At 41.8% G+C, this 14,575-nt stretch overlaps 1 protein-coding gene across 5 annotated transcripts in view; it reads left to right on the top strand.

Moving 5' to 3' along the window:
* lrmda (leucine rich melanocyte differentiation associated) overlaps positions 1-14,575 on the top strand; it is a 268,523-nt gene that overhangs the window by 194,833 nt on the left and 59,115 nt on the right. For all 5 annotated transcript variants that reach the window (XM_067610265.1, XM_067610266.1, XM_067610267.1 and 2 more), the window contains exons 4-5: positions 462-601; positions 3,548-3,674. In XM_067610265.1, coding sequence (XP_067466366.1) covers positions 462-601; positions 3,548-3,674 — 267 coding nt within the window. The remainder of the gene's footprint in view (positions 1-461; positions 602-3,547; positions 3,675-14,575) is intronic.

Here is a 14,575-nt window from a genome sequence, read left to right as displayed (position 1 = left end):
TCGAGCACTGCATTAGTGCAGTTGTATTTTGACACTTGGGGGCTCAATTTTCCAAGTGAATGTATTAGTGATGAATGTGCCTGCTTAGGGGCTGTTTGTTTTTTCCACGTTTTTGCAAAAGTTTTCCACAGCACGGCTCTGGGAAGCATGGACTGTTTGAACCACAGGGCATCCATCATTTTGTCACTGTTCTGCACCCGGCCACCTAGGAAATGAAAGAGATCAAGAGAAAGAGAGAGAGAGCAGCAGCCAAATTGTGTCACTACTATATGCCAAAGCCTGCACCTTAAATTGCCCCTCTGTCTGCCCAGTCTCACAAAGCCAGTGACTAGCCCCTTTGAGCACCTCGGTAAATTTGACAGTGATGTGTTTTAGTGCAGACAGGCCCGGGAGGGGCTGTGCGGGTAGTAAATGCTAATGTAATTAACAGCACTAGGTCCTTGACATCCGCCCTTTGACACCTGACTGATATCGAGGCCCTGCTGGAACACTTGGCTGATGTGACCCCGTCATTGGAGTACCTAAGCCTGCTGGGAAATGAGGCCTGCCCCAACCAGCTGGTCAGCCCGGATAAGGATGAGGACGACTACCAGAGATACAGGTCAGTTAACTACATGGACGAACATTGATGATGTCACACAGAGTAGCTATTACTCCGACATAGATAGATAGATAGATAGATAATGTTCTGTGTGTGTGTTTATATTTCCATACAGATAAAGTAGTTTTGACACTGAGCTATTCAGACTGATATTTTTTGTAAGTAATGGATTTGGAGATGTTCCGTACTTTTTAACATCCAGCCCCCTACATTTCACAAGCAGACTGTGGATTCAACCACATCACTCTAAAAGCTTTGTCAACTGGCCCCTCCACACTCCAGTTTGCAAAATGGATTTCATGTGTGACTAGTCACCACCACAAATGAGTGTTTACTACCCTGCCTTACCAGAGCAGATGATGCATTAAACATCAAGCTAGGCCTCAAGCCATGCAATATGACCACCATTTGTCAGGGTCCTTTACATGAAATGCGATAAAAGGCGAAAGGCATACTCTCTTTTGTCTGTTTTAGCCCTAAGTGCTTGTTTCTGACTCTGTGTTGCCTATTAATCATTTACCACCCAGGCCTTTCTTGAATAATATTTCTTCTCTCTTTTTGTCTGTCCCCCCCCCTCCCACCTCCCACCCCCCCATCCCTCTCTCTCTCTCTCTCACTTTCCCTCTCCGCCTCCCTTTCTCCTCCTTTCCCCTCTCCTCACATGCTTATCTTACTGGTGAGGAAAGCTGTTCTGTTTTGACTGACAACGTCTACGGTCCTGTAATGTAATATTCATAATGTGTCACATAGTAAAACATCAATTTGAGCGTGATGCAGATTTCATGTCTGACAAGGTTAGGCTGTATGCAGGTCGTGACAGCACTGGCCTTGGGCAATAAATACCCAGTCCAATGCCTCAGGAGCTCTTGGTCTCTCAAGTGAAATACCCTGATGTGTTGCATTGGTACTCCAATTAGTGCAATGACATAGAAACATAGTATTCATTCACATAGTATTGTGTAGTCTGCGGGAAGGTTAAATGTCTTTCTGTTCTTAGCTAGCCACGCATACGCTCAGTGGCCGTTTGTGGTACTACAATAACACAAGCGCTCAAAGCTGTAATATTATATGTTCTGAATAGCTACTGATTATTTGGCATTGTGCTTATAATGTAGCACACTGTCCCTTTAGAAAACTGTCTGTTTTGAAAATGAATGTAACTCGACCTTTGTTTTTTCTCTCTGCCATGATAATGTGTACTAACGTATTCTTATGTCACTTTTTAACCTCTTATCTTGAGAAAAGATCAGTTTGTCCTTTTGTCGGCAGATAAAAGAGTTTGTGCCTGAGGTGCCCTAACCACCACCTGTAATTTGTGTTCACTCAACCTTTTTTTCTAAATGCCATAAATGCAGCCGCATAATAATTACCCGCCATACCTATAAATATTCATTTTTAAAGATCTTTTAGATTATCTTCCACAACTGTAATACTAAGTATAATGTTTTTTGGAAACACTTTATTTTATTGGTTCAAGTGTCCTAATAATTTACTAGAAAGGAGTTGATATGTAACTGTAATGTATTAGGAAGGTTCCCGGAAAAAGACTCAATAAATTCCTCTTAACTATTATTCTTTTACCAAAGTAACAACCTTTTAGTCAGGACAAAGCAGGAAAGTATTAGGAAATTATGAGACCTGTAAAGTAAAGCGTTACTTGATTGCTTTTATTTTTTCTTTCTTTTAACTAAAATAATTTAAATTTCTGTAAATGTTTTACTCACTGTCAAGGGCCACAAAAAGCATTTTGTTGTCAACACATGTTTGGTATTGCTAAATAAGGTGTATAAAATTTCTTTCTCAGTCATCTCTACCTCCCCATCCCTTCCTCGAACCCCCCCTGCGCTCTCTTATCCTCCCTCTGTGGTTGGGTTGAATCATTAATATCCCTACTGGCTGACAGAGCCTTGTCATCTGCTCTGACCTTGTGATGGTAGGTTACCTATGGAGAATAACCTCTCTGCATGTCTCCCAAGGGCATCTTCACATTTCATCATGGAAATGCCCCGAACAAAGTCCTGTACAAGGAGGGAGACACAGGATGGGAATGGGGCCTCTTGGATTTGAGTGCTGGGGCTCTCGTCGCAAAAGGAGCTCTTATTCGGGGTTAGAAACAGGTCATTTTACCCTTTAATGATTACATAAGAAATCATCTAAGGCTGGCAATATATTCAGAATTTAAATCATTTGTTCTCTTTGCCATTAAGCACCTTTTACATTTTTTTGTATGTAAAAATAATATCTGATGGGGGTTTTTCTGTGCAGAGATATTTTTTCTTCCCTTGTCAGTCTAAACGTGATCCCTGCATCCCCTCCTTATAATCCGCAGGTGTTGAAAACTTGACACGGGCTTTGCCATCTCCCCTCATCGCCATCGCCATCATCAATTTGTCACAGCTCTTTGCGCACAGGTCTTGTCTGTGCCCATATCCCGCGTCCTTTCTCACCCTCCACTTAGGTGCTGCATGCATGTTCTTTTTGGCTACCAGATCAGCCCTGACATACTGGTTCCTCTATCCCTGCCTGCCTGTGAAAGGATCTGTTGTCATCTATGTATTCCAACCATTATCTTTTGACGTTTCTCTCCCTCCCAATGAAAGACAGAGTGTGTCTGAAAGCTTAGAGAGATATCTGTGATGCTGCCAGAATGACAGCTCTGGCAGACGGCTTGTATCTCCTTTCGTGCTATTTATATGTCGTACTTATTCTTATCAGCTTTGAAGGTTATTACATACAAGAAAATATCATTACCATTAAATCGGCATCACCATTAAATCTGAGTAAACACGGCTCCTTTTCAAGTTTTGTTGACGCGTGCATTTACATCGTAGAATTTGTGTCATTTTGATTAGAATATCACAGTTTACACAACTTCTCAGATTTTCTGTTTGCCTCTTTGTAAGGAATCAGCCTATAAGGAGGTTGAATTTGTCGTTTGTCTCACAGGTACTTTGTTCTTCACAAGCTGCCTCAGCTGAAGTTTCTAGACACGAGGAAAGTAACCAAAAAAGAGGTGATGGAGGCACAAGCAAGAGGAGCATTCATGAAAGTGGTCAAACCCAAGTCAGAAGCTGTAAGTTAAGCTCAGGTTTTGTTTCTTCTCTTTTTTTTAACACTGTTTTAAGTAGAAGTCCCTCTGAAGTCTTGAGTGGATTTGTCACATTCATCCTTTTCTTCCCTTTGCCATTCTTTTCCTTTATCCTCCCTTTCTTTCTGTGCATGCTTGACTGTCAGTCTCCCTTTACAGAGGTCCTACCACTGTGCCCTTTGAAAAGAGTCCGTCTTTACTATCACTTTAAGTGTACGTGTGTGTGTGTGTTGTATGTGAGTGTGTGCGTGTGTGAATGTGTGTGACCACAGGCTGACCTGATTCCGTATGCATGAGCCCAGATCAAAGACGACGGGCGGCTGTCCGGTCGCGGTTGTGTTGCCAAGTGTGACATGGCTGGCGATTGGAGTGACAGCTCACGTACATGTCGCTCACAATCGCTTAATTATCCCGAGCCTATGCACTTTTTTCCTCCCTCTCTTGTTTTGGGCCACACAGACTAATTAGAGCCGGGGAGGTTCATAGATATACCCACTTCAACCCATTTCAGTCTATTTCTCCCCTTCTTCTGCCCCTTTGATAATGCAATATGAATGAACATCTTTTCCCTAGATTTGATTTCATGTAATTGTAAGGTCATGAAATATTTACTGTTTGGATCAGCTAAGCTTTGTCGTTTCAAGGTCTCCAGGGCTCTGACAGTGAGCCTGGGAGGTAAAAATGGATCCAGAGTAGCAAGAACGAAGGCATCCACTGACAAATCACAAGCATGTGAGTTGATGTCGGGTTTAAAAGTGCACAAGGAAAACAAAATATTTATTGTTTCAGACAATCAACTAAGATAGTGTAGTCTTTTAGCGTCAGTTCACGCTATGCTTTGTTCTTGATTCTTCATGCAAGTGGCAAGCGAGAAAGCAAAACATTGAAATAATTTAACCTCAGTCTGGCATGTTTGGTAGATGGAGGAAAGTGGAATGAAAACACTGTTTATCCACTTTATATAAAAAGAAACTAAGGACCTCTACAATGCTTTTTGGCAGGGTAAAGTCACTTTATAAGATTTTATTTACATAGCTTGTCAGTGAAAAAGAAATGTTTGCCTTTGTCGCCACAGCCTTAGATGAAAGGGGAGATAATCACTGATTCTAGCTGACATGATGTGTGTGTTTTTGTGTCTTTGCGTCTTTGAACCTGCTGTATATGATTATTTATTCCCTATGCAAAGTAAAAGGTTACAGCTTTGATGAAAACGCGTCTACCTCCCATTGCACACAGTATTTTTTTGTGCCTGAACATATTTTCTAACTGTCCTACTCAATGTTCCTTATTAGCCGTGTTTGACTGAGTCTACACAATGAAGATCTTTTTTTTTTTTTTTTGTGCCTGGACATATCCCGTGTCTGGGCCCTGGGATGTCACTGCAGCATTTCCATAGCATTTGTTTTGAGTTAGATGAGACGTGATGTGTCAACTTTCACAGACTTGATGAGCCATGAGTACCTCCCGGCTCTAATTGTCCACATCATCAGAGTGATTGTAAGCTGACCAATAGTGCGGGCCACCAATTAACAAACGTCTGCAACAGAGCAGGCAAGTGGGGAGAGATGATGGCATAATTAGATATTTGTGTTTGCTTTTATGTCTGGTACAGCAGGGTTTCTCATAACAGTGGCTCATAGTACAGTGTATGCTATTTGCTTCATTACAAAGGATGGTAATTAGCTGTCTCACTGTCACTTGTGCTACCGTTTGAGTCTTAATTAGTGCAAGTATCGGAGGGAAAAAAAAACAGGACTACAGATGTAATTTAAAAGGTTTATTTATGGAATTATTTGACTTTTGAGTGGATCTTTTAAAGTTTTCTCTGCATTGTGAACAGTTTTTTTCCCCCCTCCAAGACCTTAATGTATATAACAAATTTCCTTCCTACTGTTTACAGTAGATAAATTGAAACCATAGTAACAGCAGCGACTGCAGCAGGGTTACGGCGATACATGCCCACTCATGACAGCATAAATCGGAGGAAAGAGCCCCTTCTCTATCAGATCTTTTCCCACTGCATGATGTGTGTATTGGAATAGTTAACGGGCTCAATATAAAAGAGACAGTACTGAACTTTCGAGACCTCTCTTGAGTCATATCGGAGTGGATTGTGACCACAGTTTAAACTCTTTTTCAATCATGGCATTATGGCATGGCACTGAGTGACGCCACATGGTCCTGATAAAGCAGTTATGGTCTTTAGCACAATCTGAACACCATAACGTTTCATACATTCCCAATGTTTTCCATGTTGCCTAAATCACATCCAGTTGGTTGCATGAAAAAGGCACACACACAAAAGCCTGTGATGATATGTGCAAGTGCAGAATTAACAAAAAAAAAACTGTAGCCTCTAAGAAAATGTATATCTTCGTGTCTTAGAGCCGAAGTCTTACAAAGAAATTAGCTCATAAAATAGCCATGTTCATGCGCTGAGGATAATTGTCACTTCTTTAATTGTTGTTGTGTGTCCTCATGCACTAGTGGGCATGACACCATTAGCGGGTGACAATGAGCTGTCTCTAACTTGTCTGTATGTTTTGCTGTTTGCGTCAAACTGCAAGGGGGGCGTAATTTTCTCTTTTTGGTTTTTGTTATAATGCATTTCTGAGCGGAAAGGACAAGTAGTTGAACAGAAACAGAGGCAAAGAGACAAAGACAAGAGAGAGCATGAAAAAAAATTCTGAATACCTGAAGTAAACAAAAAAAACCCAAAAAACACAGTGGGGACGATTGAAGTGTTTTCCCAAAACCACAACACTAAGCAGAGTCAGAGTGGAAAAGCCTTGAGCTGTATTTTGGGAAATTGGGCGTGTTGGAATGCTATAATGTGATAATTCTCTTTGAGGACTTAGAGGTCATGGAATGAAATGGCGTTAAACCACGTAGAGCCATTTGGACTGTGTTGGGCTGCTTTCGGAAAATACATGTGGTACTTTTTGGCTCAGCTCCTCCACCTCCTTCCACTCTGCCCGCATTATGCCGTCGAACCCTTGGGTTAAACTGGCCATGTCTATCAAAACACTGTGACAGCACATTCTGTTTTCAGATCCCAAGCACCGCTAAAAAAAGTGCGTAGCAAATTTAACTAGTAGAATAACATTTACTCCTTGCCACATGTGTAAGAGTGTTTCACAGTGAATAAAGTAACTCCATGGTCCCTCTCACTAAGCACAGCTTGGTAGCTACGTCAGCGGGTATAAATGTTCCTCGGATGTCACTTAGATTTTGCCTGGACGAAGTATTTGACTTGATTTTCTAGTATGAACACAAGTTTTTTTTTCCCACATCCTTCTGCGTATAATGTAAAGCAGACTGCATTGCAGGGTGGCTTGAGCCAGCTCCCGGGTCCCATGAGTCTCTGCACACAAGGTAACGGTTCTTCAAGGGAATTGACAGTGACAGAGCCAGGAAAGTCCTCAAGTGGATCTTTTCAGTTCTGTTTTTTCTTCTCCAGACACTAACCTGTTTTACTCGGCAGCAGACAGCGGTTCATTTTAAGTTTTCACTGAGGGGAGCAGTCCAAATCTAAGATAGACTGCATGGTTTTAAACCCATGATTGTGCATTATGTGATGCATGATTGTGGCTTTTTTGCAACACAACCCTGGAAAAAGAGGAGGCATTTTGCTATAGGTTGGTCGTTTTGCCTCCCTATCAAATCTCAAATGTACCCTGTAAGGTATGTTGCCACGTTCATCTCTGTGCTTGAGAGTTATGAGTTCCCCGAAGCTCTCAAACATAACAAACAGCGTGCAATATAGCGCTTTGTGAATGTGCCTTCAGTGGGTTTGTTGAATCATTTTACTGAACAAATGTGTCCTCAGAGAAAACTCAAAGAATATGGTTCTCAACAGGGGAAGGAAATATAACCCAACAGATTGCTGCGGAAGCAAGTTCATTACCACTCTTCACTCCCTGCTAGATTCTGTATTTTCACCAGCTATTACATATACAGAACCCTGATTTGTCACCTTTCTTTCATGACGCATTCCTGAATCAAAATGTATACAGTAGGTCGAGTGAGGACAGCATTGCGGACTGAGTAGGAGTTGTGGGCAAACTGTAACTATACTTAGTGCCTGTCTGCTTTATGTTCAGACAAATAAATTCACTGACAGACTGTGATCCATTTACTCTCAAATTATGCTCTTTTCTCCCATCTTACATAATGTCTTGTTATCTGTTAATTACATCACTTGAGACACTGCTGTTCTCCGTCTTTTATTGGCAACATACTCTGAATGCTAAAACAGCTGTTTATAATTGTTTGGACATATTTAGTTTCAATGATAGGCAAAATACACTGCATGTTTGTGTCAGATATTTCCAGGGAGCCACATGTTCATTCTCCCAGGTATGTGTATTTGTCTGTTAGTATCTTTGAGTAGGGCAGGCGGCTTCCATGTGTGTCTTTCTCTGTAACTGTTTTTGATTGCAGAAGTATCTGTCTGTCCAGTGTTTGGACCAGTGCGAAAGAACCAGTTTTGAGCGCTCTGGCAGCTTAAGCTGAGAGGTCACGCAAGGGTTATAAGCCGGGGAAACAACAGCAATTAGAGGGAGTGACTCACACTGTCCACATAAATCATCCAGGCCCAGCATATCATAAACACACAGTAAAACTTTAAAGCACAATTAATTGTAAGTAATAGCGCCAAGATTGATTTATTGCCTCCTTCAAAGCCTGGAGACACGGGGTGCATGACCTGAGTGTCACGTCACTCTTGCAAGTGAAAAATGATAGATGTATTATTCATTTTTGGCTGAACACAGAGCATAAAAACAAACATGTGTTTTTGTAAGGGCTTTTATGAGACGCTGAAGTGGCCGCGTTGCATTAACTGATTTTCCTATCCTTCTGCTGGCATCCAGTACAGAGAAGGAACGCCTCTGTGGTGAAGCATTTGTTGTCTCGACGTCTCTTGTGTTTAGTGGTGGAGTTTGAGGCCTGTCAGAAAACAGGCCAAGGCTGTCCAGCAATAATGAGATGTCTCCCTCTCCCATTTTGATATAAAGTTTTCATAAACTTTGACAAATCATGCAATCGCTCACGTAACTTTTTTTTTTTTTAATCTTTAAAATGTAAGTCTTTGTTAAGTTTTTATTAGTGTAATAATACTGAGTGCCTAGGATTGGCAAGCTACAAAGCCTTTTCTTTTTTCAAATATTCTTCCAACTAGATGGTTTATATGCACTTGGGAAGGGCCAACTTTCTATATTAATTTAGCTGTTTTCAAAGTCCCTTTAGACAAAGAAGACTACTGTACACTTCCACTTCCCTGTATCATTGAACACATGTAATTACTTACACATATGCAAGAAAGATTCTGTACAAATAGTCCTACAGCCATTATGTTCCTCTATAAAACTGAGCCCTTTTTCATTGCAAGCCACGGGCCAGCACTAACCTTGTACATGTACTGTAGCTGCAGTATTATTGCCACTAAGGTAATTACACTTCTTATCAAATGATGCTTTTAGCTATTACATAGTGCTGCATCCCAGTGCGTTGGCCTATCAGCCCAATCAGAGCTAATCCTCCCTGTTGGTCTCTTTGGTGACAGGAAGATGCTGCTAGCCTAATGAGAGACAGCTGGCTTAGTGTTTTCTGTGCTCTAAAAAAAAAATCCATCTCTCTTTCTCAACTCCTTCCCCACTGGGTGTTTCCATAGAATTGTGCCAAACTTTAAATCTCTCAAAGAGATCAGTTATTTCTTTGCCTGTCTCTTTCAGTTGATGTTGACGGTGCACATTAATCACCATTTCAGCACCCGCAAAATAGTTTACTTTGAAGTTGATTGTCATGTGCACCCTCCCTAGGCGGCCTTGCTTTAATTCACATTCAGATTTTTATCAGATAATTCAAGTACAGTTGTTGTTGTTTATGACATACAGATGTTGATGTGCTATTAAAAAAAAGTTAATGAACTCAAAATCTATGCTAGATGAAAGGGATGCGGTCTTAAAAGAGTCACTTTTGTTTATGTTGTGCTGAAGGGACCAAAGTTGTGTAAAACTGTAAATATGTGTGTGTGTGTGTGTGTGAGTGTGTGTTTTCCTTAAACAGGAAAAGACATGGTTACATTGGACTTTTCTCTCCCTCAGTTTGTTGGATCATATGAGCTTTAATCCATTATACCAGTTGCGTCTGTTCTTCAGTACAGTGTTAATGGGGATGGAGTCTTCTTTCAGCACTAGCGACTTTCATGAGCATGCAACAGAGGACAGAGCCAGAGCTGAAAGTCCCTCCACTGAAGTTTGTGCTTACACAGGCCTTCTTTGTGGTTTTCAGAGCTTGTCAGACATGTCAAGCACAGGCTAGAAAAAGTATATTGTTTCCAGCCACTTGGATTCCTTTCCCCCTGACATCTGCCACTCTGCCGAGATGATAAATTCTTGCCTCATTAAGCGTGGGTGTGGGATTACAGGCTGACAACACATTAATCACTGGGCTGGGTGGCAGCAGCCCCTCACCAGCCACAGGCATTGTTAACCAAACTTTTCTAATGTGTCACTCTCCTCCCTGACAGACCATAATCAATCATCCTGATTGGCAGGGCTGATAGATTACACTATTTATACTTTGTGTAATGAAAGCTAGCGTTTCCACCTACTGTCATTGTGGAGACGATGATAGGCCACACCGTCCGGCTGAATGAGAACACGCACAAAAAGAGACAGAGAAAAGAAAGGGTAAGCAGACCTTGGTGCTGCATTGTGAACTTTAAAACAGACACTGTTGAGCCTAATGGTGGTGGTGGGGGTATTCCGCGAGTCTGTATTGTTCCCTCCTGCATGGTATAGCTTAAAGGCAGTCCTCACACCATCACTGAGCTATTGTCATCGTTCTCGCTATCAGTGGCAGGTCGCGTTCTCGCAGGTAAAACTCCGCTTTGTTTGCGGTGGGATTCTGTTTCTCTGTGACCCCGTTGGTGAGGTGAGGTTTTGTTGTCAAAGCCTCTTTTCTGACAGAATGTGAATGATTTACACATGTATAACAACAAAATGACAGGACACCATATACTGTATGTGTGTACATGCCAATGTGCAGAGGTCGGCAGGATAATGGATAATGGATTTCCCTGTTTCCTTACTAAGAGCTTTAGAACTGTGTTACATCGCTTTACAACCCCCCTAGCAGTCATTTTTTTTGCATGGGAACTTGTGGATGAAATGACACACTGTTGGTAGCCTTCAAACATAATAAGGTTATGTTTCCTTTTTGTTCATTTTCAGTCATACGTCTTTGTCTGGAATTAGAGATGTCCTCAGCACACCGAGAGAGGATATTGAATATGAGCTCTTAGTTGAGAGGCTGCCAAGCATTTGGAGAAAAGAAAAGAGGAAAAAAAAAACAAAAAAAACAGTCCATCATGTTTTTGACAGGCAGTAAATCTGAGACTTTTCTTATGAGACAGCGTGCTGTCAGGAAATTAGTTAACGAGACCATATTATGGAGAACCAGGTAATTTACCCTCAGAGATGCAATCGCAAATAACTAGCAGAAGGCCGCATCCCTGACCTGACATTGCATTGTGTATAATGCAAAATCTAGTGACATGCTCAATAGGTTCTGTCAGCTGCAGGATTGAATTCTCTGCCTACTGCGTCTCAGTTTGGAGCATGCTGGTCAATTATTTCTGAGGCTGTCAGCGCATAGGGAGACACTGTTATTTAGTATGTGTTAACTTGGCATCATTAAGACACTCGCCTGACAGAGAATAGCACACCTGAATGTTATTTATTTTGATTCCCGACAGGGGTAACCTTCAAACATGTTGACCTCTCCCTATTTTGCGTTTTGTGAAATCCCACTCAGTCCATTAGAAATGGGAGCTGTCGAGACAGTAGGGAATCAAATGACCGAGAGTCGTCTAATCTAACACAGTAATGTGCAAGAGAAGCTTCCATTTGTTTGGACAGATTGCTGTGATCACATGGTGGCAGTTCAGTGTATATCTACGCTTGTGGAGTAGATGTTGCTGTCCACACAACATCTATAAAACACATACAGAAATGTCATATTATCATAGATCTATGTTTTTGCCCGCATGCAGAGTATTGAACGCTCAGAATGCAGTGGGTTTATGTTGCATGTTCCTTTTAAGTGGTCCTTGAACAGAAACACTAGAAATGCAATATTTTTTATCTTTGCCTTTTGTAAACAGCCCGATCCATTGTACGTACACATCATGATTTAACACTGTCATGTGAAAGCTAATAGATATTTAAAATTTTAGATGACAGGAATAGTCTATTTTTTAACAATCAGGACAAAACAGACTATTATTAATAATAAAAGTGTTGTAATCTTTTGACTAGAATCTTAATGTCTTTTGGGACAGTTGAGTAAGAAAAATAGCTAGAGATGAACGTTAGATTAAAATTTGAACTCTGTGGGAAAATGAGAGTTAGCAGTCGACGTTAACCCCCCCCACCACCACCACACACACACACACGCACACACACACAGACATATCCTCCAACACCACCAACTCCACCAGCAACCAACCCTGGTGATGAATGGGAAACCTGATCGAGTAAAGCCTCAGCATCACCTCTGTACAGCAGGATGACATGATTAGGAGGTGACAGCTTCTGTAACAACATCTCTGCATTTATCTTTTTCTGCTCTCTCTCTATCTTTCACTCTCTGTGTCTCTCTCCCTCTCTCTGTCTGTCTGTCTCTTTCCTCTCAACAAGTCAGACTACTCTATAATTAATGTCCCTGAGGGCTATCCGCAGGTCAGGTAAGGGAGGGGGGGTGCTGTTGAGACGGGTAGTCTTGACACCTCCAGCTTTGTAGCTTATGTATGCGGGTGGGTAGACAGCTGAGGAGGGGTGAGAGAGGCCAATGATGAGGGCTGGAGCATGTTTAGGTTGGAGGCTAAGACGGGAGGAATACTGTAAGTTGAAGGAAGTCGGGCCTGGCTGTGCCACCTTTGCACCTGAGAGACAAAAAGGATGGTTTTTCACAGGATTAACCAGTCAAATCTGGTGCATTAAGGGCTTAACCTGTCAGGAGCTTCACATCTGAGTGACAGAGAGAGAACATACAGTTTAAGCAATATCAGCACCACACGCATTTAGCCCAAAGGAAAGCACTTTATGTTATGAGATAAATTGTTGGGAGTGTTGATTGCGAAAAAAGCAAACAAAGGCTTTATTGCATCTGGTCCAAATGCTCAATTAGTCAGCTTTTGTAAGAGAAGCCAAACAAGCTCATTCACTGGATTCAGTCTCACTCTTTGTGATGTGCTACTTCTCACATTGTTCTTTGAAAGACTTGCAGGACGGTTTAGCCCTCCTGTTCGTATCTTAAGTTTGAAGTGTGCTCCAAACCATGCATCTTCTTCCATAATCCACACACTCTCTCCCACTCTGCATTTCACAAACACATCAACCCTCTTTCCCAAAAATCACTCTATGAATAGCCACTCATCCTTGTTTTTCACTTGTAGAGAGGCGTTTTTCTTCTCTTTTCAAGTTTTTGAATAGAGGGAGAGAAAAGAATGAGAGAAGCAGGGTGATTAACAAGGCGATGGGAGAATGGGACAGAGATAAAGAGGAAATTAAGTTGAAACAGAGGAGGAGAGAGAGACATTCTTGTTTAGCAGTGGGAATATTTGAAAGAGCAAGGGCTGCCCAGGATGCACTAGAGGTCATTGTAGGGGCGAAGGGGTCAAGTGACACTCAGCTAACAGCATTCTTCTTTCATTCATGGGAGTGTTGAGAGGGTTGTGAAGGATTGGAATAGGTCTACAGGGCATAGATGAGCAGTAAAGTGGGTGAAGACCCTTAATGCCACAGTGTTTCAGTGTCACCAATCTGTAAAGAATGGATCATCTTTGTTGGGTTTTGTTGTGATGGGAGCTGAGTGAAGCTTCCATCTTCTGAAATGTGATTAACATACATCATCTGAATCCTTTACAGGCTAAAACAAAGAGTGTTACGCTCATCATTTTTATCAGTCTGGCAATTTATTTTAGAAATTTCAGTGCCAAATTGTTTGATTCTGTTTCTATTTGCAGTTGGCATTCAGTTGCAAACTGACTGATTCCCGGAATAGGTCTCACTTCTATGCACCTGTACCATACTTAAGAAACTGAATCAGAGCCAATGAGCTCTAAAGGTCCGTAATAAGATATCCTGTGAGATGTACTGTAAGTCATGATTAGTAACACATATTTTATTTCAAGGATAACTTCTTCAGGCAGTGTGGAACAAAGGTTTGTCATTTCATCGAGTCTAATTAAATACAGGAAGTACTGTGGTAGAGGGTGGAAAACAAAACCCTTTTGACTAACAATGGATCTCTATTTCTCGTTATTACTGTTTGTCTGTCTCTCCAGTTCTCTTTTGCCTCACCGTGATGAACAACTCCCAGAGGTGCTGAAGACGTCCACTTTCAAATTGACAGTGTTGGCCTTGCAGCACCCACTCATTTTGTCTTATTCTGTTAGATCTGTCTTTTATCTTCTTAAGACCTACAACTGTAACCCATAGCCCAGACATTTAATATGATATGATAATAAGTATCCCCCGGGATCACCTGATATGCTGTTTCCATGCAGCAGGCAGATGGGTAGGGCACAACGGGCATCACTTCTCAGCATTTCGTCTGCCAACTGGCAACGTCCGTCACCAGACGTGTTCGGGGTAATCCGAGAGGTGGGCCGAGCTGCGGCGGCTCCGACTTTCATCACACCTGTGCTAAAAGCAAGGAGCGGCCTATCCTCCTATCTCTCCCCCCCTGTAAGAGAATATTGAGACAGCAGTGGATCAGATGGGCTCACATCCTGTCAGACTCATCAGATTTCAGGACGACTGAGTGCTTTTGTCAGCTGAATTCCAGACATCTTCTTTCTTTCTCTCTAGAAGGGT

Source organism: Thunnus thynnus, chromosome 14 (genome assembly GCF_963924715.1).
Source record: "Thunnus thynnus chromosome 14, fThuThy2.1, whole genome shotgun sequence".
NCBI classification, from domain to species: domain Eukaryota; kingdom Metazoa; phylum Chordata; class Actinopteri; order Scombriformes; family Scombridae; genus Thunnus; species Thunnus thynnus.
Note: the sequence above shows the minus strand (reverse complement) of the source record. Positions and strands in the feature narration are given on the sequence as shown.